This window comes from Cavia porcellus, unplaced genomic scaffold, assembly GCF_034190915.1.
Source record: "Cavia porcellus strain 051 isolate PalLab524CR breed Dunkin Hartley unplaced genomic scaffold, mCavPor4.1 scaffold_16, whole genome shotgun sequence".
NCBI classification, from domain to species: domain Eukaryota; kingdom Metazoa; phylum Chordata; class Mammalia; order Rodentia; family Caviidae; genus Cavia; species Cavia porcellus.
The window spans coordinates 41,990,869-42,017,499 of record NW_026947499.1 but is presented as its reverse complement, the minus strand read 5'-3'; the positions used below and the strand labels follow the sequence as shown (position 1 = coordinate 42,017,499).

General features: G+C 37.7%; 1 protein-coding gene across 4 annotated transcripts in view; it reads left to right on the top strand.

Annotated features, from left to right (window-relative positions):
• The first annotated feature begins 886 nt into the window (after nt 1–886).
• Gspt1 (G1 to S phase transition 1) overlaps nt 887–26,631 on the top strand; it is a 35,807-nt gene continuing 10,062 nt past the window's right edge. Inside the window, exons 1-11 of one of the 4 annotated variants that reach the window (XM_063226555.1) lie at nt 887–2,031; nt 13,077–13,118; nt 13,224–13,265; nt 14,376–14,600; nt 15,862–15,895; nt 18,137–18,214; nt 20,499–20,679; nt 21,669–21,823; nt 21,958–22,098; nt 24,235–24,328; nt 25,952–26,032. In XM_063226555.1, coding sequence (XP_063082625.1) covers nt 1,689–2,031; nt 13,077–13,118; nt 13,224–13,265; nt 14,376–14,600; nt 15,862–15,895; nt 18,137–18,214; nt 20,499–20,679; nt 21,669–21,823; nt 21,958–22,098; nt 24,235–24,328; nt 25,952–26,032 — 1,416 coding nt within the window. In that variant the 5' untranslated portion in view covers nt 887–1,688. Of the gene's footprint in view, nt 2,032–13,076; nt 13,125–13,223; nt 13,266–14,372; nt 14,601–15,861; nt 15,896–18,136; nt 18,215–20,498; nt 20,680–21,668; nt 21,824–21,957; nt 22,099–24,234; nt 24,329–25,951; nt 26,033–26,631 lie in introns of all 4 variants that reach the window. The other 3 variants (XM_063226552.1, XM_063226551.1, XM_063226553.1) reach the window with 3 other exon arrangements.

Here is a 26,631-nt window from a genome sequence, read left to right as displayed (position 1 = left end):
ATTTCATTAGGGTGAGTTCTTTTCTCTTTACTACACAGGTGTTTAAAAATTAAAATTCAACCCAGGATGGGGATGGTGGCACTCCCCCTAATCCCAGCACTCAGTTGGGGCCAGCCTGAGCTACAGAGTGAGACCCTGCCTCAACCCCCCGCACCTCTTCGGTTAAAATTCAGATCTACATCTATATTTTTTATAAACAACTTAAGGTTAAGAAACACTTTCTGTATGTCTACACTCTTATACTGTAATTTCCAGGCAGGTGTGATGCAGTGTATGGATTCCTTTCAAAAGACTGTATCAACCATGTGCTTTTCCTTTTCCAAAACTTTTTTTGGAAAAAAAAAAAAAAAAAAAAAAACCCACCACCACCAACGTGCTTTTCTCTGAGTCATACAGTTTTTCTAAACGCAAACTATTTCTCTTCTATTTTTCCCAAGTTTACCTAACACAACCTGTGTGAGACGCAGTCATTAACGAAAATGGGAGTACGTGAACAAATTACTTCACCTAATTCCGCATAAGAAAGCAAGTCGGATGTACTAAAATGACGCTGTTAGGTGCTGGCTAGAAACATCGTGGACTGTGGCAAACCTCTGTTTAATCTGCAAGCCTCTTGGCAGAAAGGAGAAGGAATGGAAAAGTTTAGGTGAAGGCTTCTAATAACTAGTCAAACACTGTGAGTCACTGAAAGTTTCCAGTTAACAATCCCTTGTGCCTCGGCAGAACCTGGGCCCCAGGCCTTTTATGAGCCACACTGCAGTTTAAATTGTAGCATCTCATGGTTTTATTGTCTTGTCTCCAAATGATAAAACGAAAGACATAAAATGCAAGACGCTTTGCATCGGCTTAGAAATGTAGGGCAAAATCTAGCTGGGGGAGGGGAGGAAAGTGGGGAGCTAGAGAAGGCAGGGAGAGTTACGGCAGGACAGAGAAAGCAGGAAAGATGGTGAGAAGGCAAGGAACCATCAGGACAAGGCTCACCCCCACCCCCTTAGGTCTGCGGTGTGTTCTCCCTTGCCCGCTGCCTGAGCGAGTACTTCCTAAGGGTCCACGGTCCAGCCTGGAGTTTCATCAGGGCCAGTCCCCGCCCCCACCCGGTGACAGGTGGGGCGGCCAGGCAGCCACCAAACCTCCGCCTCTTCGCGGAGCCTGCTGGGAGGCAGACCCGCTTCCGGTTGCGCCCTGCCCCTGAACTCCGACTCCCGTCGGCCCCCGGGCGGGGGAGGGAACCGTGGCGGGGTCGCGCAGACGCTGCCGGAACTCGTAGTTCGGTCTTCTGCCGTGCTCTGTAGCCAGAAGTGGGCGCGGACAGGGTCGGAAACTACCAAGGCGAAGGTACTGGCGGTGGGGAGGGGGGTCAGTCTGCGCCGGGCGTGGGGTTGGTGGTGAGGTAGACGGCGGTGGTTGCGTTGGATGGGAGGAGATCCGCTCGCACACACGAGGAGGAGGAGGAGAAGGAGGAGGAGGAGGGTTGAGCTCCCGCTGCTGCTGCCACCGCCGCCTACTGTCGTCGCGAGTGCTGAGTTCGTACTGGAGCTGCTGCTGCGGCGACGCCGGAGGTTTTGTCGCTAGGCTCCGGCCCTTCCGTCTCGCCGCCTTCCCGGGTCAGCGCGGCCAGCTCCTCCCCGGCCGGACGCCCCCGCCTCCATTTCCCGCCCTCTCTTCACCACACACACGGCCCCCCCATCATGGATCCCGGCAGCGGCGGCGGCGGCGGCGGCGGGAGCAGCTGCGGGAGCAGTAGTAGCGACTCGGCGCCCGACTGCTGGGACCAGGCGGACATGGACGCTCCTGGGCCAGGTCCTTGCGGCGGCGGCGGCTCGGCGGTGGCGGCCGAGGCCCAGCGTGAGCACCTCAGCGCGGCCTTCAGCCGGCAACTCAACGTCAACGCCAAGCCCTTCGTGCCCAACGTCCACGCCGCCGAGTTCGTGCCGTCCTTCCTGCGCAGCTCGGCCCAGCCACCGCCACCCGCAGCTGGCGCCACGGGCGACGACAACCATGGAGCGGGCAGCGGCGCGGGAGGCCCCTCGGGTAAAGGGCTGGGGCGCGGGGCAGCTGGGGTCAGGACGCGCGGCCCTGAGGCCGGTCGCACGTGGGGCGCTGACAGCAGCGGTGCCAGCCGGTCTGGGTGGGGTGGCCCGAGCTTTGGGCGGGCCTTCAGGGGTGTTGGGTGTCGCTTTAGGATTCTGGCGGGGAGGGGGTGAGGTCCGCCCCCCAAGCGCCCTGGCAAGTGGGAACCAAATGGGACAGAGAGGGGCTCAGGCAAGTCAGTGCCACGAGGCCCAGGGACGACACACGGACCTAAGAGTCAGTCGTAATTGGGTGGCCGTTGAGAGTCGAGGGGTAGGGGAGAACGAGTGCTTGAGTGGTCCCTTAGTTCTAGGTCTAGCCAGAGAGCTTCTCCAGTTGAAATTTCTACTGTTAAAAGTGTAATTACATTTCAAATGTCTGTGACTCCGTACCGTCCTGAAAGAATCCCAGGATGCATTGCAGTCTTGTGATCGGCCAGAAACTGTTGGCTATATACAAAGATATTTTTTACCCTTGGCATATTGTATGCTTATAAAGTTCAAAAAGTTAAAAAATATTAATGTGTGGTAGGAAACTATGTTGATTCGTGTGCCATTTTTCTTGACAGAGTTTTCTCCTTTGTTAATTACACGTTTAGAATTTTCATCGTTTTGCTTATTCAGGTGGTTTGGTATAAAATTCACTTTGTTTTCAAGTGTAATTTACCTAAGTCTATATTTTGAGACACTTGAGCATTTCTAATAACTATGTAGTTGTCACATGGCTTTCTAACCATAGCAAGGAGACATACTTTCTGTGATTTTGAGTTAAGTTCAGTCTTTAAAGAATCATCTGAGACTGCTTAAATGGTAGGTAGAATGCTTTCAGGTGCTGATGTGGGAACGTCAAAGGAGTGAACTTAAGTATTCTCTCCATTAATGCTCTTTATCTAGGGAATGATCGGTATTGTCTTAAAAATAAAAAGGAAGGAAAGGCTGAATATCCTTTAGTGAGTGTGCTCTTGGAGTTGAGTTCTTCAGAAACTTGCTAGGAGTTTGTTTTTCGAAGATATAAAGGATAGGGTTTGGAGAAATACTTTTATGAGGAATGTATAGGAACAGTTTGTGTTTTATTGACTTTAGTATTTTATTTGTGTGGGTGGTTTTCTTTTTGAACTATGAAGCTTAGCTTTTATTTCTTTGGTTACATCAAACCATTTCAGCAACCTAAACTAGTTTACTTACCAGTTCCTAAAAGTGCTTGTTTTTGTATCTTGTCTTGTAGATTTCATTCTTCCAGGCCTTTCTTGTCTTTCTTGGTCAAGTCTCCCCCACCCCCTCCTGAAGCCACCACCATCAGTGTGACTGTGGACTTGGGGCTTTGTTTACAGCGTATCTGCCCATCCGCCAAGTCATCAAGGGCTATTTGCTTAGAGAGCAATGGTTTGGAATGGACACTGTTGACTAGTTGTCACTTCTGATACAGTAATTTTTTTCTCTTACTGATGTTTGCTAACTTGTAGTTTGCTTTTGTCTGACAGTGCTATAAGTTGGAGATACATAAAAAGTTGTAGGCAGAGGGTTTGGCATTGCATGCTTGTAATCCCAGAACTGTGGGAGGCTGAGGCAGGAGGATCACAAGTTTGAGCCCAGCTTGGGTAGCTCTGTAACTTAGACACTGTCTTACAAGAACAAGAGTTATGAATATAGCTCAATGTGAAGACTTTGTTGTACAAGCTCCCACTAGTGCAAAGGAAAAACAAATCGTGTGTAGAACGTCTTATTTGGAAAGGAATACATTTTCTGCACTGAAGTGCAGTTAGATGGTACTGTTGGATTGTGTGTTCCAGACAGTTTGGGTCCATTTAGTGCCATCATCAGTGAACTATACTGTACTTAGAAAAAGCAGGGAAAAAATTGGAAATAGCTCTAGACTGAAACTGACAAAGGAGGAACCAAAAAGTTTGCAACTTTTTGTAGTAGGGAAATGGACACTGGGGTTGTAGCTTTTTTTGTTAAGCCATAGTTGAAATGTGTTTTCAAACTAGATACCAGAAAAAGTATTGAAGGAGCCTATAGATCAGAGCTCTCAGATAACTTTTAAAAATGTATCTTTTGAGTATGAATCTGTCATTTCTTTGAAACCAGTTTGTCTTCTCTTTTTTTGAAATACAGTGCTGCCCAGAGCCATCAATAGAGCAAGAAGCTTTTGTATGGTGTCACTCACCTTGACTGGAAGGCTGCTGGTTATACTTTTGTTCAGCTATCCCAAGTCAAAAGTTGGAGATCTCTTTGCAAACTAAGAACAGAGGTTTCCAAAGAAACATTTACATAGAATCCATTTGGATGTATTAAGTATAAATCATTTAAGTGCAGTTCTCTACAGAACCAAGTAAATTGGCCAAATGATTGTTATTGAAATAGGAGACCCAAAATGAAGGAAAATGTTGCAGACAAAGCTTAATGTATGCTAGAACAAACATTTTCTGATAGAATAAGTTTAAATTTGTACTTAGTCCAACCTTTTTAATTAGATTAACAAGAAATGGCTTTAGGTAATGAGGATTACTTGTAGTTTTGTGTATTTGTTTCCAAGGTGCCAGCTGTAAAAGAGTTCCTGTTCCTTGCACTGTTCCACTCTCTATGCCTCTCAGAACCCTGCTGTTTAAAAAAAAAACTGATGTTAAAGGTCCATAGAATAAAACCATCAGTCTTCACTACTTCTTGGAGGAAGAATTGTGTCTAAGATGTAGCAAATTGTATTGTGGAATTTGAATCTTAGAAGGGTTGTTTTTTGTAGTGTTTGTTTTTTGCTGATTTTGGGGGGGGTGAAGGAGGGACTTTATTTTAAAAGAGATATAATGCACATATTGTATGTTTCAAGGTCATGTAACCATTCTCACTTTGGATGCTTTTGAATCACTAGGTATTCTCAAAAGCAGTCTCTTCATGCCAGGGATTTAGCTCAATGACATAAGCACCTGCCTGGCAAGTGCAAGGTTATGAGTTTGATGCCCAGTACCAAAAAAATAAAAGTAATCGCTTCAGGACCTCTTTATTATAAAGGATCTAAAATATCAAAGTAATGGTTGCTTTGTCCAGAATGGCTCTTACGATACTTCATTATAGTAAAGGACCTGTTGATTTCTACATGATAGATAGATAAGGTTCTTGATTTGTTTTTAAGACTGAAATGTCTGCACTAAGTAGTTCTAATATACACATGATCTTAAATGTCACTGGGATACTGAATGGAATTAAGAGCATTAAGCAGATCAGTGATCAGTATTATTCCTGGATTGTCACACTTTTTTTCTTTTGTCTTTTTGAGACAGAGTCTCGCTACATAGTTCAGGCTGGCCTTCAACTCACAACTCACTTTTTTGTTTTTTGTTTTTTGTTTTGGTACCCGGAATTAAACTCATGACTTCATGCTTGCTCAGCCCTTCAACTCACTTTGTAACCCAGGCTGGCTTCAAAACTCACCGCAGTCCCCCTGCCTCTACCTCCCAAAGTGCTGTGCCACCAAGCCCGGCTAGTGATAAGTATTTTAATACCCTTAGTTATTTCTTTCCTGTCTTGACTTACTGCTTATTAGATTTTAGCTCTTGGTTTCATGTGTATGAATGGCTGGAGTATAAGGATTTAGGGGACATGATGACAGTAAATTACTGTTGTGGTGCTGTTAAGAAATTTTGATTGGCCATAAAGTCTTTGGACCAGGTTGTATTTAGCATTGTTAGTACATACAGTGTTGCATTATTTTGTTCTCACCTTTTCCAAAATTGCTGTATAGAACGAGCAATTAAATTTCATCAGGTCAATTTAGGGAAATAATAAATTTTAAGCTTTGATTGACTTGTTTGTGTTTGCTGTGAGGAATATCTTAAAAGTGTTCAAATAGAATTGTCTAAAGAGAAAGGAATAAAGAACATAACCTTTTGGAGTAAGTTAGTATTAGAATGGAATTTCGGAGGTGGAATTTTTCAGACTCTTTTTTTTTTTTTTGTCTTTTTCCTTTTTTTATCGGTATCAGGGATTGAACCCACAACTGCCTGCTTGCAAGGCAGGCGCTTATGCCGCTGAGCTAAATTCCCTGGAGCTGGAATTTTTCACTCAGTATACATATATACATTTAGCAATTAATGATTTATCTACTGACTGTTGGATGCTGACGGAGGCATTTGTAATGATGTCAAGATGACTAAGTTGTGGTCCTTCAGGAATGTGGAAAAAGGATCAAATAACTGGTTAAAACTACTTGAAAAACTGTATTAAGAAGGCCATACAAAGAGTGTAGGTAACTGTCAAAGTTGAGCTAAATTGCTCAGGATTCAAGATCCTCATGTAAATCACTTCAGTCTCGTCATTTTAATACTAAAACTAAAGATACATGTATTTTATGCTAAGTGTTTTTCTGGAATATATTGTTTTCTGTTTGTTGTTGTTGTACCAGAATTGAACTTAGGACCTCACAGTTGCCTTAAGCAAGAGCTGTGCTGCTGAGCTATTTCCCCAGCTACTGCTTGTTTTTGAGATCTAATTGACATAAAATTTTCCCCCCTTGTGTTTATATGGTTTGTGTTTTTGTTTTCATTTGTAGTACTGAGAATCAAACCCAGAAGCACTTTAGCACTGAACTACATCCTCAGGCCTTTTTACTTTTTGAGAGAGCATCTTTCTGAGTTACCGAGGCTGGCCTCAAAACTTGTGATCCTCCTTCTGCCTCAGTCTCCCAGGTAGCTAGGATTATAAGAGTCCATCACCACATCTTGTTCATTTGTTTTTATTTAAGTTTGCTGAGAATTTGCTGAAGTTGAGGCCAAGTTATCTTTTTATACTATTTACCTGTTGTCTTTTATACCACAGTTACTGTGATTCTGGCTAGTGTATCTATTAGGCATATTTGTTTAGAATTCCATCATTCTGCTCTTAATTAGTAAAAATCTGAGAATCCAATATTTAGTCATTATTGAAGATTTTTTATTTTGAGGTTCTCAGACTATTTAGTCATCAACCATTGATTCATACTAAAGCTTCTTGAAAGTTTTATCTTTTTAAGTAGATTTTAACAAAGATTACAGATGTGTTTCGTCTTTGTAAATGACTTTATTCTAAGGGGACACAGTGGTTACTATATGCAAAGTAAAGTAAGTTTCCCATATAATTCCAACTGGAGGAAATTGTGGAGGAAAGAAACAGGATTTCCTCAGCATCTTTTATTACTCTAACCCTAGGTGTGGTGATGCTCAATTCCAAAAACATTCCAGATAGGTAATTTTATGTCAGTTCACTATTAAACAACAACAAAATGCATACTACTAAACAACCTATGTTTATTTCTTTTGGGTGGTTGATTTTTTTTTTTTTAGTAGCAGAAAGTATTTTTCTGTTATTTTTGTACTTTATTAGGGCTATATGCAAAGGTCTTCGTTTGTATATTTTAATATATTTCAAATTAAAGTAGATAGGTCATAAATAAGACTATATTTTGGGGTTGCTTGAAAAATATAGTGGAATTTTAGGTACTCTATAGAAAGACTCATTGGGTTACATGGCATTGGTTTAGTTACTGAATAAACAGGTTTCCTAGACTGTTAGGGCTTGAAATGGCGTTAGCAGTAATCTTCTCATTTTTGGATAAAGAAACTGAAGCTCAGAGATGCTGAGTTGAATGCCTAAGGTCACTCACATAGTTAATAACACAGTGGAATCTGGAAACCAGATTATCCAACTGCTAGTGTAGGGCTCTTTCTGCCATACCATGCTGATTAGAGGAAAAAAAGAACTTGCTTAGAGCTAATTACTACAAGTTCCATGGGTTTTCTGACACAGTGGCCTCAGAGTTTCGCTTTCTAGTGGGTTGGTTTGTTTGAGACAGAATCTCACTATGCAATTCAGGCTGGCCTAGAACACACTATAAAGCCCAGGCTGGCCTTGAACTTGCAGTAATCCTCCTGCTTCAGCCTCTTGAGTGCTGGAATTACACATGTGCACCACCATGCCAAGCCTAGTATTTCATTCATCAAAGTTTCTGCAGTTATTTTAGGGGTCTGTGATGCTTATAATTTATACAGCAGTTAACAGTGCTTAATAGTGCTTAGTCATTTAGTATCCATAATATTTTGAATATTATTTTATTACCATTTTATAGATACAAAAATTACAGTTTGAGAAAGCTAAAAAACTTCGTTGAGGTTGTGTTATAAATAAATGGAGAAGTGAGCATCAGACCTAGGACTGATTTCAAAGCTGTTTCTAGCAGAAGTGACTGATAATCTTTTCCTTGTGATTTTAATATTAAACAAGCTTTTTAGCTGAGATGCTTTTTCAAAAACCAGACAGCATTGTCTCTGTGTCCCAGAAGTAGCAGAATGGCATCATATGTAGGAAATGCCAGTCTAAAGTAATAGTTTATGATTGCTTCTTTTAGCATTTAAGAAGATTCTGATGCAAATTATAGTAATACCTTGGTTCAGGAACGTTTCTGCTTACAGCTGGCTCGGTTTGCAAACTTTGTGTTGGGTAAGAAACATGACATGGCTGCCTTCACACAAACAAAAATGTAGCTATCATCCCCCAAATTATAAAACACATTGTTGATAAAATGAAGTATTACTCACTATATTTTAAATAGCTTTGCACTGTTGGCAGTACCATTGTGCTTTTCTCTCTCTTTTTTTTTTTTTTCGACTTTGGTGTTTTGAGGGTCTTTCTGTGTCGTCCAGACTAGCCTCCACCTCCCAAGTGCTAGAGTTACAGGTGTGCATTGTACTTCCAGCTTCTTTGAGTCTTAAGACAGGATCTTGGCCATGTTGCCTGTGCTCCTTTCAAACTCTTGAGCTGTTGCCTCAGCCTCCCAAGTAGCTGAGACTGAAGTTGTATGGCACTACCCCTAAAAAGGCTTTATATTTTTAGATGGTTTAGTAATCAGACAAAACCTTTTACATTTTTATGTGTTCTACAGATTTTTCTTTTCTTTTCTTTTCTTTTCTTTTCTTTTTTTTTTTTTTTTTTGAGGTGCTGGGAATCAAACCCAGTACCCAGCTTATGCTAGGTAAGTACTCTCTGCTACTGAGCTACATCCCTAGCCTAGATATTTCTTCTGGTGTTTGCTTTTACTGTTTTCTGCTGTTGCCTGTAGGAGAAAAATACTTCAGTGTGAATTTTTTTTTTTTTTAGAGTTTATGGTCACCTGAATGCTAGAGAACTTTTAGTTCCTTAAGATATACTTTAACATCAATACAGCATTTCTCCAATCCTTTTTTCAAAAGTTAACACATTTAAAATCATCTTTATTGGACCTTCATGGAAATGGCAGAATAATATAGGCAAGATATGGTAAGAAAAGTGAAGCAAAAAGACTGCAACAGTAGCATGAAACTGCTGAAGTTGAGTAAAAATTGATCATGTCTATACTATTTAATCCTGTGGAGATAATAAGAGAAGGGGAAAGTTTCCATACTTCAGAAATTTATGCATCTCATAGTTATTCTAGAAATCTGTTATCACCTAGGGAGAAAGAGCTAAATTATGTTTTAAGTACCTATAATTAAAAGAGGTATTCTTTAAGTGGTAGGGTATGTGGGGCATGGGATAGATGTAGAAAATTAGGTAAGGCAACTGTACCACAATTAAAGAAGAGTTTTTGTGTTACAGATCAAACCCAAGACCTTAAGTATGCTAGGCAGTTGCTCTACTGTTAAGCCACATTTCCAGTCAGGAGAGTTATTTTTTAAGAGGGAAGGTGGGTTGAGTCAGGCAGGGTCTCACTATGTAGTGCAGACTGGTCTTGAACTCACAACAGTCCTCCTGCCTCAGCCCAGCAGCTGCTGGGATCACAGGCATATGCTACAATACTGGGCTTTTCTTTTCTTTAAGACACAGTCTCTCTCTAAAGCTCAGGCTGACAGCATCACCACTACGCATGCAGCACCACTCTGCTGAAAATACCCTCTTTTTTTTTTTTTTTTTTTTTTGGTACCAAGAATTGAATTTAAGACCTTGTGTTTACCATGCAGGCACTTGTGCCCCTGAGCTATGTCCCTGGCCCCAAAAGATCTTTTTTTTTTTTTTTTTTAAGTTCACATCCTTCAAGATTGAGGGACAGACAAGTCCAATAATATAAATATTTCAGGTGGGCATGGTAGTCCATACCTATAATGCCAGCATTGAGGAGACTGAGGCAGGAGGATCACTGCAAGTTCAAGGTCAGCCTGGGCTATACAGCAAGACCCTGTGTCTTTAGGAGGAAAAAAGTAAACATTTTAAAGTGAACAGTTCAGTGACATTTAGTATATTGTGTGTGGTAGTACAACTAGTGTCTCTATTTAGTTCCTAAACATTTTCATCACCTCAAAAGGTGATGAAAAAGAATACATATTTCAAAAGAAATATGTATTTATTAAGCAGTTATTCCCTGTCTTCCCAGCTTCTGGTAGCTACCAGAATCTGAGTTCTGACTGTGTTTCTGACTCTGCATTTACGTATTTTGAATGTTTGTAGAAATGGAATGACACAATATGTAACCTTTTGTGTTCATCTTTCATCATGATCACACTTAACCAACAATTTTAAGATTTAGGTTACCATCTGTACTAAACTTCAGGTAGTACTGATGACCAGCTTCTTGTAAAATCCTTTCACTTTTTGTTTTAGAATTTGTGGTAATGGAAGTAGTATCAGAGCCGTTTCATTTGCCCACCTTTATCTTTTGTTTCATTTTGTTTTATGTGGTGCTGGGTATGGAATCCGGGATCTCACATGAAAGACACATATTTTCCCAAGTGAGCTACATGCCTTGTGCTCATCTTCCTTTTATTTTAAAATAGCAGAATCCTTTCAATTTGGGGTATGGTAGTTGTATTCACTCACACATTGACAATTTTCCCATTTAGCGTTATTCCATTTTTAAAAGTACTCGGTTAAAGGTATTTGTGAACATGAAATATTACTGGAAAACTTGGAAGCCATAGTTTCTCGCTTTTTTCACCAGCAGATATGAACATATGAGACATGAGAAACAAGGTGCTGGGGGTTTAGCTCTGCAGCACAAGCACCTGCCTGGCAAGTGCGAGCTCATGAGTCTGGTACCAAAAAAAAAAGAGCGAAAGAAAGAAACAAAGTGCTATTAACTTTGAACACAGGAAAATTTTAAGCCCATCTTCATTAGCAGCTAATGAAATCTGGATCTCCTAGCAGGCATGGGAACATCTTTGTGTAATCCCAGGACACTGGGAAGCTGAGGCAGGAGGATCACAAATTCAATCCTAATCTGGGCAATTTAGTGAGCCCTTGTCATAAAATTTAAAAATTCAGAAAGGGTTAGGGGTAAATAGCTCAGTGCAAAGGCTGTGGGTTCAGTCCCAGTTTAAATACATAAATGAGTGAGTGATAGGCATTATGCATTAGATCCAGAGTAGAATGAAAGAGCAAGAACTGACTACATGTGTGAAGGTTGAGTACAATTATACTGAGTTTAAAGAACATTTTGCTAAAGAATCATCAGTTCACACATGGTATTAGGTTTATGGTACAGATCACCATTAGGTTTATTTTATTTATTTTATTTTTTTTTATTTTTTTATTTTTTCACCATTAGGTTTATGTGATCCCTGGTCTGAAGGTTTCATGGAGCTTTTTTCCCCTGTAGGGAAACTGGTAACTTCCTTTGGAGCCCATTAATTTCATCATTACATTTATATCAATTATTTGTTTTGATACTTATACTGTCTTTACCTCTGTAACAGTTACAATTTTAAAACATATTGTAGGTTGTAGGGTGATTTGAAAACTAAAACCATGAAGAAATTTTTATTATGTTGCATTTTTCAGCTGTGCAGATGGTCTCATGACAGATGACCTTCCTTAGAAGTTTCCTATAGCCTTATGCATATATTGCCTATATTATTTGTTTATGACTTGGTGTCAGTAAGTGGTCAGTTTGGTTTTAGAAAGCTCAGTTCTAGTTAGGATCTCTAAAGTGGTAGAAAAATTACCCTACTAGTTGTCTCCATATTTTTTCTGCTTTAAAATACTTGGTACATCATACTTTTTTTTTTTTTTTTTTGAGACAGGGTCTCACAATACAGTTCAGGCTAACTTTGGACTCACTTTGAATCCCAGGTTAGCCTCAAACTCACAGTGGTCCTCAGCCTCCAGAGTGCTGGTATTACAGGCATGTAATGCCAGGCCATCTTATAATTTTCAGCAGTGGTTATTTGACTGAGAGAAAGATGGTACTTGTAAAATTTTGAAAAAAAAACCACAGGTAATTCTGATACACTTGTGCAGCAGGTTCAAAGATAGTCTGGACTATATAGTGATGAGACCCTGTCTCAAAAAAAAAATATATATATATATATATATATATATTTTTTTTTTTTTTTTGAGACAGGGTCTCTAATGCAGTTCGGGCAGGCCTTGAGCTCACTTTTTAGCCCAGGCTGGTCTTGAACTCACAACAATCCTCTTGCCTCAGCCTCCCAGAGTGCTGGGATTACAGCCACCACGACCAGCTCATGGAATCTTATAAAGCACTTATAGCTTTCTTGCTCTACTGAGTTACCAAGACAAAATCTATAAAAGTAGATAGTATTTGTTGAGCAAATCCAGCTAATTTGATTTGTGCTGACCTGTACATAAAACATTTACAATTTCTGTGAAGGAAAGGTATTAAAGCAGAGAATAAGCATTGTTTTATTGATACATTTCAGTTACTGAAAACTAATGGTAATTGGCACATTTTTTTTTTTTTTTTTTTTTTTTTTTTTTTTGTCTTTTTCATTTTTTTCGGTACCAGGGATCGAACTCACGACTGCCTGCTTGCAAGGCAGGCGCTTATGCCGCTGAGCTAAATCCCCAGCCCCTTCTTTTCTTTTTTTTTTTTTGTCAATTGGCACATTTTTAAAAAGTAGGTTAAACAGATTTGTTATTTGAAAACCTTAGTTAGCTGCCATTGGTCTCAGTATTGAGGTTTGTGGTATTGAAGTTCTATTTTTACTATATATTAAAAGTAAAATGATGTACAGCTCTTAATTTTTAATAGAACTTAATTCTTTTAAACAGTGTCTGTGGAATCCTCTGAAGAGCAAGAGTTACTGTGTGAAGGTAAAGGTAATTTTTTATTTGATTCCTGAAAGTCTTCATTGAGAAAACATTTATGGTAACACTATTATTTTATAAATACGTATTGTGTCTTAAACTCTTTTATAGGTTCAAATTCGGCTGTTAGCATGGAACTTTCAGAACCTGTTGGTAAGAATTTCGATCATATTAATACACTAATATGAAACTTGCTCTTCACTTTTTTTTTTTTTTTTTTTTTTTTTGTCTTTTTCATTTTTATCGGTACCGGGGATCGAATTCACGACCGCCTGCTTGCAAGGCAGGTGCTTATGCCGCTGAGCTAAATCCCCAGCCCCTGCTCTTCACATTTAAGGTGCAAATGTGAGTGTTGTGATGATCAGAATGCCTATGCTTAAGACATTGAGTCTTTGCTGTTAGGATTTGTAAAACAGAACTACTTGGGCATTAATACTACCTTGATAAATTTAGTGATTGGGAAAAAAATAGAGTGGAGGAGTGCTACAGTCAATTTAAATAGTTAATGCTTATTCCATTTACTTTGAAAAATCTTTTCTTTCAGTAATTTTATTACTCTTAGGGGTTTAACGTTCTTGAAATGCTATTAAAGTTGATGCCAAAGTTTTCTTACATAAAAGGGAAAAGGCTGTCCATGGTCACATTTACCTGTAACTCCAGCACCTGGGGGTTGAGGCAGGGGGATTGTCACAAGTTTAAGGCCAGGTTGGGTTACAGTTAGTTCAAGGCCAACCTAAACTACAAAATGAGAACCTGTCTCAAAAAAAGAAAAAGAAAATACATCTCCTAGATCTTTTCGCACTTTTCTCCAATTTTAAACTTTTTTTTTTCTGTCAGGTCATCTTGACATTGAAATCACTGTTAGGAATGTTAGCGTTTCTGTTTCACTGAATTTTTTTTTTTTTTTTTTTTTTTTTTTTAGCAGAAATCAAACTCAGGATCTCATGCTTGCCAGGCAGGGGCTGTGCCACTGAGCTATACCCCTGGCCGAGCTTTTCTGTTATACATTTGGTTTATCCTTGAGAAATGAAGCGTTAATAGAGTGATCTCATAGTCTCTGAGTCAGAGCTCTCAATAACAGTGAGGCCAGCTTGAAAACTATTAGCCATTTCAGTTGTGAAAGAGATTTTCTTGCTTACATGTCACTGGACATTAGGAAATGGAACTTACACATGTGAAGCTCCACTGGTTTTAAAGTACGTATTTTACGATTTAGATAAATCTTTTTTCAGAATATTAAGTTAAAATGTCTGTCTTTAGTAGAAAATGGAGAGACAGAAATGTCCCCAGAAGAATCATGGGAGCACAAAGAAGAAATCAGTGAAGCAGAGCCGGGGGGTGGTTCCATGGGAGATGGAAGGCCACCTGAGGACAGTGCCCAAGAAATGATGGAGGAGGAAGAGGAAATGCCTAAACCTAAAGCTGTGGCTGCACCACCAGGTGCTCCTAAGAAAGAACATGTAAATGTAGTATTCATTGGGCATGTAGGTAAGTAACATTCAGAGTGTTTATAAGAAAAGATCAAAATAATTGGATAGGATATCTTATTTAGCTATTTGGAGATGGTCAGAGAAACTGAATTATCTAAAATGCTTTGCTTTTATATTGTTTGTGGTGCAGAGGATGGAAGGTGGAGGTGGTGATGGCTTTGACCTCAGAGCCTCACACATGCTAAATTACCTTGATTTTGTTTTTTAACTTTCTAGATTTTGTTTAAGTTGGCAAAATAATACTATAAGCACTTCATTGTTGAAAGTTTGGGCAGGTGAATGATTTGCAGACAAGTTGGTAGATAAAACCTACATTTGTATGTAATGTATAATTAATCTATAGTACTAGGCAGGATTTGGTATACTATATGCTAATATCTAGGAAATGTACTACTTATTTTTTTATGTGAATTTTAGTTAGGTTTTAGTGGAATTAATCTTATACTAGTTCAATGGAAGTAAATTCATAATTTGGAGTATTGCTGGGTACTTGGCAAGTTATTGGCTTAGTAAGACATATTAAACAAAACCAGAAGTTCTTTAATTATCTGACATATTCTCAAAATAGTGACAAGAAAATACAGAATTCTGTGTCATTTTTCATTTATGTCTGTCTCCCCATAATAGGAAACACTAAATTTTTTTGGTCTTTTTGAGACGAGGTCTTGCTATGCACTTCAGGTTGGCCTTGAGCTCACTTTGTAACCCAGGATGGTCTCGAACTTCACAATAATCCTGCCTCAGCTTCCTGAGTGCTGGGATTACAGGTGTGCATCACCACTCGGCTAACCTCCTTTTCTTAGAAGAAAAAACTCGTTTGAAATTGGTAAAAGAACACATCCCTATTTGCTAAAATGAGAGAGATACTAATGTGTTTTTTTCCTTGGTACTGGGAATTGAACTCAGAACTTTGCACTTGCTAAGTAGGTGCTATGTCACTGAACTACGTCCCTGACCCTAAGAGAGATAATGTAGCTCACAATTGTTTAGCTGCTGTTTTGATAGCTGAAGGTTGGAGAATGATCTGTTCAGAAATCCTGTTTCCTTATCAGTAAAATATATTTCTAAGTCATTATTGCTTTGCAGCAAGTCTTAGCCACATTTTCAAGGGAAAAAGTAATTAGGCTTTATTCTGCACATTTCGATTATAGCTCAATTGCTTTTGTAAGATATACATGTTACAAGTAACTGTAGTTGTATTTGCATATGTAGCAGTATTTTTTGACCTGTGATTTGCATATTATTGATGTTACTTTTAGATGCGGGCAAGTCAACCATTGGAGGACAAATAATGTAAGTCTATGTCTTTTTTTAAATAATACTATTAATTTTCTTGAGCAAGCTGGGCATGATGCCTGTAGTCCCAGACTTGGGAGGCTGAGACAAGAGGATCATTGTGGAGTTTGAGACCAGGCTGGGCTACAAAGTGAGCTCAAGCCCAGCCTGAACTGCATAATGAGATCCTGTTTCAAAAAGACAAAAAAAAAAAAAAAAAATACTGAGCAAATATCAAACATGGTAAACATTTGTATAGCCTCAAAAGAGATAAAACAGGTCATACTAGGTTAAGAAAAATTAATAAAACCACCTTTAAAGGAAGCTGATACTAAGTAAATTTTGCAGTGTGATCATTGTTTAGGAATTGCCCAAATGTGTTTCTGAAAGCAGTCTTTTTTAGATTTTTATAAAAACTAATACAGAACCCTAGGTTACAAGAAACCTTAGCCTACTTTGAATATACAGATGATCCCTAATTTACGGTGATGCAAAAGCAATATACATTCAGTAGAAGCAGTACTTCAAACTTGATGACTTTTCACATTTTCCCAGTTAGTATAATAATCCCTCATGATGCTGAGCAGCAAAGCAGTGGCAAGCTGCAGCTCTCAGTAAGTGATTACTGGGGCAAACAACTAGCACTCCAGACAGTATACTGTACTTTTTGTACATTGTATATTTTGTGTGTTTTTTGTGTGTGTTTTTATATTGTGTCAACAAAATGCTCATCTGTATGTGCATGAACTGTTCAACACTTTACTATAAAATAGGCTTTGTGTTAGATAATTTTACCCAACTATAGGCTAGTATAAATGTTCTGAGCATAGGTAAAGAAGGCTAGGCTAAGCAGTGTTCAGTAAGTTAAATGTTTTAAATACATTTTCAGTTTTATGATGGGATAGGAAGCAACCCCATTGTAAGTCAAGGAGAATCTGTAATTTATGTGGGGATAGTCAAGGTCAGTTGAATTTCATGAGCAAGGAAACTTTTTTCATTTTTATCTACCTTCTTAGCCCTCTTTGTTTTATGAAATAGTGTCATTAAGTTGCCCAGGTGGTCTTGAACTTGCAGTCTCCTGTCTCAGCCTTCTGAGTATCTGGAATTATAGGCATGTGCTACTGCACCCAGTATAGCATTTACTTTAAGAAAAAAATCTTTTATTCTGAAAAATTTGAGCACTGGTCATGGTGGCACATGCATGTAATCCCAGCATTCTAGGAAACTATGGCAGGATTTTAAGTTCCAGGCCAGCCTGGGCAATTTATTGAAATGCTATCTTAGTAAAGTTTAAAATTTGTCAAGTATGCATGAGGCCCTAGGTTTAATCCCCAATATCACCCTCCCAAAAAAATTTTTTTTCTTTTAACTTAACAGAAAGATTGCAAAAACAGTACAGAAGTCCCATTGACTCTTGACTCAGCAATCCCTAATGTGAGCATCCTACAGAACTATAGTATACTTATCAAAAAACTAGAACATTAATGTTGGTATTCTGTTAAATACAGAACAGATCTTATTTGAATTTCATTAGGTTTTCCACATTTCTTTTTTATATTCTGGAATTTTACATTGCATTTAGTTGTATCTTAATCTCCAAGCTGTGACATTTTCTCAAGTATTTCCTTATCTTCATGATCTTACTAACTTAAGAATACAATGCAGTTATTTCATAGGGTGTAACATCAGGTAAATTTGGATTTACCTGATATTTTTTAAAGTTAGAGCAAGATCACACAGTCGAGGCAAACCTACCACAGAAATGTATTCTCAGTGTGTTCTATGAAGGGTACATAAAATCAGTAATCATGCTTTAAACTGGGTATGGTGGCATATTCCTATAATCCCAGCACTCAGGAGGCTGAGGCAGGAGGATCACTGTGAGTTCAGGCCAGCCTGAACTGTACAGCAAGACCTTGTATTAAAAAAAAATTACTAAATTATTTATTTAGTATATTTTGCATAGTAACAAGTGGTTTAGTAACGATTACTTGGTTGTGGTATTGTATGTCAGTATTCTCCCTTTAAAAATCAGTACTGTTTTCTCTTTATCTGATAATCTGAGCCTGTGTATATTTCCTTTTTCATTTTTTTATGCATGCTTTTTTCACTCAATTTTTCCAGGATTTTAGCATCACCACTGATGATAATTTACTTTTAAAAATAATTTTTTTGGAGTTGAAATTTTCCTTAAAAGTGTTTTCTTCACTAATTTGGGAGTAATTCTGGTTTGTTTTTGTCTTTTTGAATTGTTTTTAGGTATTTGACTGGAATGGTTGACAAAAGGACACTTGAAAAATATGAAAGAGAAGCTAAAGAAAAAAACAGAGAAACCTGGTAAAATTTCTTTATTTATAAAAGAAATACTACCTACTTAATGTTTTAGTAAGCCTATTAAAATATAAACTCCTAGTTGGATATAGTAGTCCCAGTTACTCAGTGGGCTAAGGTGAGAGGATCAGTTGGCCCCAGGAAATTGAGGCCAGCCTTGGCAACATAGTGAGACCCTATCAGTTAAAACAGAAGTAAAACAGATTCTTGAGGTCTAAAGTGGTGTCATACTAAAAGCAAAGTTTCCCTTCCCATCACAATGCATAATGGTAGATTCATTCCTAATGACTTCATAATTTACATAGAGGAAATCTGGGTATTATCCAAATATCTAGTAAGTAGATTTGTTAAATGATGAACCATCCATTTAATTAGGTCATTACATAACCACTAAAAAATTAGTTGTATAAAATTTATATAGGAAAGAATTTATGTTGCCGTGGCACTTGGGGAGAAAGTGAGAAACAACGGCTTAGGATATAGCATCTTAATATAAATAAATATTGGCAAGCAAAAAAGAATAGAAAGAATTATTGATATTGATTACTATCAGTGGTTACTATCAAAAGGTTGCCTCTTTGCTGCTTTGTAATCTTACGTATTTCTTACTTACAGTTTTAAAAGAATTGTAGCTGAGAATGTAGCTTAAGTGTTAAGACAGTTTGCCTCTATGCCTGAAGCCTGGGGTTTGACCCCCAGCAGTACAAAAAAAAAAAAAAAAAGTAGGGGGAGGAATTTGTTCATTCTCAAATATTTGTACTGTTCTGTATTAAATGGAAAATATTCTTTTTTTTTTTTTTTTTTTTTTTTTTGTCTTTTTCCTTTTTACCGGTACCAGGGATCGAACTCACGACTGCCTGCTTGCAAGGCAGGCGCTTATGCCGCTGAGCTAAATCCCCAACCCCTAAATGGAAAATATCCTAATCAATGTTAGGTTAAAAAAAGAATTAGGGGCTGGAGATTTAGCTCAGGGGCATAAGCGCCTGCCTTGCAAGCAGGCAGTCGTGAGTTCGATCCCCGGTACCAATAAAAATGAAAAAAAAGACAAAAAAAAACCAAAAAACAAAAAAATAATTATATGCTGTGAAATTGAGAGGAAGTAATGTAGATATCTACCATTATAGTTTGGAATTATGTAGAACATAATCATATAATTTATATTTATATAAATCCTATTATACATTATATATTCTATAAACTTATATATATAATTTTTACATGGACAAGTAATGCTAAATTACTTCCAGTACTCCCACATGATGGATTGGTGTCCTTTACTACTTTTAAAAAAGGTATCTTTGGGGCTGGGGATTTAGCTCAGCGGCATAAGTGCCTGCCTTGCAAGCAGACAGTCGTGAGTTCGATCCCTGGTACCGATAAAAAGGAAGAAGACAACAACAACAAAAAAAAGGTATCTTCATTTTTTACAATCATTGTTTGTTTTATTTTGTGCATGAACTATACGGGATCTCATTATAACTGAATGCATAGTGGTTTTGACATTAGTATTTAATATTCTTTTATTTTCTGATTTATTTTGAAGGGAATAAAACAGAACAAAACAAAACAGAACAATATTGAATTTCAAAAACAGAGCAGGAGATTCCCCATAGTTGTTATATTGCATATTGTTATACTCTGCAGCTGTTCAGACTACTGGCCACAAGCCTGCAAAGTCAAGCAATCCATACAAGCATTAAGTTGTTTTTGTACCTTAGTTGCTATCATCACAACTTGTGTGCAGTGTTCTTCTTATCTCCCAGACTGTGCACTGGCTGGCTCATGGGAAAGGCAGGCTGACTTCCTGGTTTTTTTCCTGGCCCATGGCCGCTACTGGCTTAATACTGTCTTTTAATATTTTTTGGCACCAGGGATCGAACTCACGACCTCATGCTTACCAAGCAGGTGCTTGTGCCACTGAGCTAAATCCCTGACCCTCTTTCGTTGTTGCTTTTTTTTTTTTTTTCCTTCAGTACTAGGGATCAAACTCACAACCTCACACTTAACAGGGAAGCACTTGAGCCACTAATCTAAATCCCCAGCTATTAATATTGTCTTTTAATGTGTGTTGTCAGCTTATTTTTATTTAGTGTTTATAGAATATATAATTAAAGTGGATATAGAACTGGTAAGTTCTGTTTGAATCACATTTTATTCTTTTAACTTTTATTTTCCCCAGTCCTTTTTATGTTTGTGGACATAAAGATACATGTCATCAGTTAATGTTTAATGATAGAAAATGTCTTTATGTTTTTAGCAATATAATTATTATTGTAAAAATTCTTCCCAGGTACTTGTCTTGGGCTTTAGATACAAATCAGGAAGAACGAGACAAGGGTAAAACAGTAGAAGTTGGTCGTGCCTATTTTGAAACAGAAAAAAAGCATTTCACAATTCTGGATGCTCCTGGCCATAAGAGTTTTGTTCCAAATATGATTGGTGGTGCCTCTCAAGCTGATTTGGCTGTGTTGGTAAGAGAAACATTTTTAGTCCATATGTGTATTAGCAGTCCAATTTACATTGTAAATATTTGAATTTACCTCGTAAAAGTTAGAATTTAGGTGGCAGAGAATTGTAATAATGTATCATCACAGGTTTCATTTTTGTTGCACTAACTTACCTATGGAATTTTTTGATATTGAAGGGGATTGAACCCAGGGCCTTTGCCATATATATGCTAAGGCAAGTGCTGAATGGCTAACACCATCAGGCCAGTCTTCCGTGTTTGTTCATTTGTGTTTGGTATCTGAAGGCCTGTGCACTGAGTGAGACCGTAATCACCATGTCACTTGAGTTTGAAGGCTGGGCTCACACTTCCTGTCTCTTCCTCTCCTTCCTTAGCTTCCCAGAGTGCTGGGATTACAAGTGTGTGCTACCACTACCATGCTTGGCTAAGAAATCTTTGTAATTCTGAAACTACATTTTAACTTTTCTCTCCCACTGCTATTAGTGTGTCAGATTTGAGCACAGCCTGCAGAGTTTACGTAGTGAGACTTTGTTTCAAAAGAAAAAGCAAGTTCAGGTGTTGGAAGAAATGCTCAAGTTTCCATTTGTTTTTGGCACTTGGGCACTAAACCCAGGGCCATAAACATGGTAAGCACTTATTTTACACCTGAGCTATATATACCTTTTGCCCCAAACATTCAAATCTTTTTTTTTTTTTTGAGTCAAGCCCACTGTGTAGGGCAGGCTGGCCTTGAATTCAGTGTATCACAGGCTTGCCTCAAACTCATGGCAGTCCTCCTGCTTCAGCCTCCTGTGTGCTGGGATTAAAGCATGTGCATTATGCTTCGTTCCAAACTTCCAAATCGTAAGCCATCCAGACATTTGATTTCTGACACAGTATAACTCATTTGCGGTCTCTTTTCTTGGGAAATCCTCTGATACAAGATAAAAGATGTTTCACTTGGAAAGGTATGCCTAAAGATGTAAGAATAAATTACTTGGTATTTTGGAATAGGTAATCTCGGCCAGGAAAGGAGAGTTTGAAACTGGATTTGAAAAAGGAGGACAAACCAGAGAACATGCAATGTTGGCAAAGACAGCAGGTGTAAAACACTTAATTGTGCTTATTAATAAGATGGATGATCCCACAGTAAATTGGAGCAATGAGAGGTAAGGTTAGCTGTCACTGTTTTATAATGATGTTGGTAGAATAAAAGGTGCTTGTGATACATGTATCACATGTATACATGTATTTCACGAGTTTTAGTTGACATTATAATTGAGTTACTTGTAAATATTCATAGGTATGAAGAATGTAAAGAGAAGCTAGTGCCATTTTTGAAAAAGGTTGGCTTCAATCCCAAAAAGGATATTCATTTTATGCCCTGCTCAGGACTGACTGGAGCAAATCTCAAAGAGCAGTCAGATTTCTGTCCTTGGTACATGTAAGTAACCTTTTATTTTCCTTTTAAAAAAAGGAGTGGGATGAGGTATGTCTTAATGAGTAATTCAAGAAAATACTGGCTTAACCAGAGCTGTAACCTTGGCTTAAAATAGCAAGAACTTTGTGCCTGTCCTATCATCACCACACACACCATGGGACATTGGCATCACACCCAGGGAGGGCCTCACCTACGCTAGACAAGCATTTAGCCACCGAGCTAGGAGCTCCCAGGACCCTTTGCACATTTTTAATTGGGTTGATTTTTTTATGAGTCAGCACAGACTCAGGGTGCTCTACCATGAGTTATACCCTGGTTCTTTTTAAATTTTATTTTGAGACAGTGTCCAAATTGCTCAGGCTAGCCTCAAACTTGAAATCCTCCTAAGTGGCTGGGATTACAGGTGTGGCCCTCTATTTCTGGCTTTTGAGTCTTAATAGTTCTTTGGATACAAATACCTTATCAGATACATGATTAGTATTTTCTTCCATTCTGTAGGTTGCTTGCATTTTTTTTTTCTTTCCTTTTTTTTTCTTTTGATGCTGGGAATTGCATCTAGGGCCTTGCATATGCTAACCAGACCCTATACTGAGCTATACTGGCTATTGTCCTTCTTTACATTTTGTTTTGTTTTGTGTTTGAACCCAGGGCCTTGTGCCTGCTAGGCAAGTACTTTACTATTGACTTTTATCCCCAACCCTTGCTTTTCTGTTTGTTTTTGTTTTGCTGTTGTTTTTGAGTACTGGAGATTGAATCCAGGTACTCTGCCATTGAACTACATCTGCAATTTTTTATATATTTTATTTTGAGACAGGGTTTCTCAGTAAGGTACCCAGGCTGGCCTCAAACTTGTGATCATCCTGCCTTACCCTACTGAATAGGTGGAATTGTAGGCATGCACTAACCATGTCCAGCTGCAAAAGGTTTTAGTTTTGATGAGGTCAATTTATCTATTTTTCCCTTTTGGGAATGGTTCTTTTCATGTCTTACCTAAAACATTGCCTGATCCAAGATCAGGATCAGTCCTATATAAAGTCTAAGATTAAGTCTGTCTAGGTTCCCTTTGCTTTTGTATTTATATGTTCAAGTATAATTTATTAAAAGATTATTATTTATAAAATTGAGATTGGCACCCTTATTGAAAATCAAATGATCAGTTGAGTATGGTGTCACATGCCTGTAATCCCATCACTCGAGACTGAGGCAAGAGGATTACTGTAAGTTTGAGGCCAGCTTGAACTGCTTAGCAAGACCCTATTTTAAGAAGACCAAACCAAAAAGACCACAAATGTTCTAAGAGATTATTTCTGAACCTTCAGTTCTCTTCGTAATGGTCTTTCTGGCTGTCCTAGGCCAGAATCAGTCTTTTTATTTTTCTCTATTAGTGTATGTTTGCAAACAACTAGTCTTGATTACAGTAGTTTTTAAGTTTCAAGTCAATCTCGTCATGCTGTTGGCAAAAAAAAAAAAAGTTTCAAGTCAAAAGGTGAGTTTTCAATTTTTATTCTAATCTAGATTGTCTTCACTCCTTTCATTTTCCATGTGAATGTTAGGTTCAGCTTATAAGTGCTGTGTAATGTGCAGCTAGAAATAGTGAAGTCATCCAGTCCAGATAAAGAGGAAATTTTTTTTATGGAATTGTGACATCAGAGCTGATAATTAAATTTCAGAGTCTATAAAGACTAAGGATATAATAAACATATTATACAACATTTGGGCTATTTGCTAGTAAATATTTTCTAAAGTTAAGATAAATTTATGGGAGGAGTTATTATACTATATTTTTAGTTTGTTAAGGAATAAATGTGATGAAATGGGATCTACATGTTCCAAGCCTATACCCCGGCAATTGGGAGGCTGAGGAAGGAGGATCACTATGGGGTCATAGCCTGGGCTATATAGTGAGTTCAAGGCCAACCTGCAATACAAAGTGAGACCCTGTCTCAAAAACAAAAACGAAAAAAAAAAAAAAAAAAAAGAAAGGAAAAGAAATGACAATGTGATAATAAATTGAGTGCAACAGTATATGGGTTCACTGAAAAATGTCGTAACCACCTTTTAATTTCCAGGCCTATAACTTTTTATAATTTTGATATTCATGTTGTTGACTTCCTGTAATGTATATTGTTATGTTCTCAGTGGATTACCATTTATTCCATATCTGGATAACTTGCCAAACTTCAATAGATCAGTTGATGGACCAGTCAGGCTGCCAATTGTGGATAAGTACAAGGTACTTAAAATATTAAGTTGGATTTTATGAGAAGTGAAACATATTTTTGTGTTTTTGTTCCTAATTATGAAATTATTAACAATATAACATACCTCTTTAATGGCTGTATATTCCTTTGTGGTGTGGGTAGATCATAACTTATTCAGCAAATTTTACTTTTTTCAGCTGTTTCCCAGTGACATAGTGATTATTTCTTATGTGAATAACTCATACCAGTGAAACTTGTTGAGCTCAAACTATTTTCACATTAAAGTGTGATGGATAGTATGCTGGCCAGACATACGACACATGCCGGTAATTCCAGCTACTTGGAAGGTCAAGGCAGGAGGATTGTCTAGGCCAGACTAGATAGTTTAGTCAGATGCTCTCTTACAATAAAAGGACTGAACGTAGGTTTAGTGCTATATGGGTTCAATCACAAGGGGAGAAGGGAGTGTTATGATAATTTGTTAATACCACCAGCAGCCTACAAGTGCTGGTTTTATCATAGACTATAGGTGCTGGGGATCAAAGTCATGGCCCTTGTGCATGCCTTACCGTTGAGCTGTGCTTCTAACCTCCTTAGGGGTCAGCCTTTAAAAAAAAAATTAACTGTTAATTTTCACCGGATTTGATTTAGGCAATTCTTCTTAAGATAGCAAGAGGCAGTATGATGACCATTGTATTTTGTTTTTACATTATGTATTATGTCCATTCTTTTGATTTGACTGACTCTGTCGTGGTATGTCACATTTGGTTTTACTTTCTTAAAAAAAAAAAAAAAGTAGTAAGAACTGTGGGAGTAATAAAACCCAAAATGTGTAATTGTCATTGTACAAAAGAAAGGAAAAGTTCTCTAAAAGATATAACTGCATATATATTTAAGTGTATAAGATAGATAACCATATTACTGAGTTTTGTTGGATCATTGAACAAAACTGTTTGCAGTCTCACTGTTTGAAAGTCTTCTCTATATGCTTTAATTTTGTAACTTCAACAACTATTTCTAAGATGACAATATGTAATTAACTAGTGATTTCCTACTGTTTTATTTTTTCTGAAAGTCTGTATAACTTGTACCCTTTTTCTGTTTTTTTTTTTTTTCTCAAATAAAATTAAAAAAAATTTTTCCACTGGATTTTCAACTTGGTTTTTAAAGTTTTGTTTGGGTTTTTAAAAAAATTTTATTTAAGGAGAAAAAAAAAAGAAAAAGGGTACAGTTTTTAAAGTTTTATAGTATCAGTTTACATACTGTTTTGACCTTGTACCATGTTTTGCTCTCATTAGCTCCATTCCAAAGTTCTGAGTAAGTATATTTTCCCCAAGTTTATATATGTGGGGAAAGGCTTAGAGCTCAGTTGAATATGCATTTGTATAAAAAATGGAATTCTCCAACATAAAATTCCTATCTTTTATACCATGCTTTCTTTTTAAATTTGAGGCATCCTGAATATTATTTGTTGTGCATATGCTTATGACACAAATTATTACAGAGCATTTATCTCCCCTGTGCTTAAGGTTAATCCTAGGTATTCTACTATGTTAAACTCATAAGCATTGTAAAGTTTCTCTTTGTACTGTTCACCTACTGAAAAACAGTAATAAAAGTTTGCAACTTGATTTTTTTATTTAAAATTTGAACAGGATATGGGCACTGTGGTCCTGGGAAAGCTGGAATCAGGATCTATTTGTAAAGGCCAGCAGCTTGTAATGATGCCAAACAAGGTAAAAATTAGTAATGCTGTTTTCCATGTAGAATTTCTCTTGACTATATTAAGGAACTAGTGTTTTGGGGTTTTTGTTTGTTTTGTTTTTCCAAAACAGACTACAACTTTTCAAAAATTAGGAATTTGTATTAAAACAAACACCTTTCTAAAATAATGACTTACGTTTTATTGATAACAAGTATGAAAGAACATGTTTTTGTTGGTGACAAATAGTATTAACATCATGCTAGAGCTAACAGGGCAATGTAAAGAAGACTCAACACACCTATTACATAATAGGCAAGTAAAGAAGACATTTGGAATCCTTTAGAGGCTTCCTTCAGTTAAAAAATGGATTAGTAAGAGAGAGACAAAAACTCAGGTTTTACATGGTATACATAGTAAGCTTTCTTTTTTGTTGCTTGTGTGTGCGTGCTTAGACACCATAACCAAACACATATGTGGTTGCCTATTTCTGTGCTTTGATACCATAAAATGATGTATCCAAGCTATGCTTTTAATTTGTTTTGAGAGCAAAGAATTTGCTTTTATACTAAATGGGTCTTAAATTCTTCTTGCCTGATTATAATTTCATGATTGGAGTTGTATTAAAACATA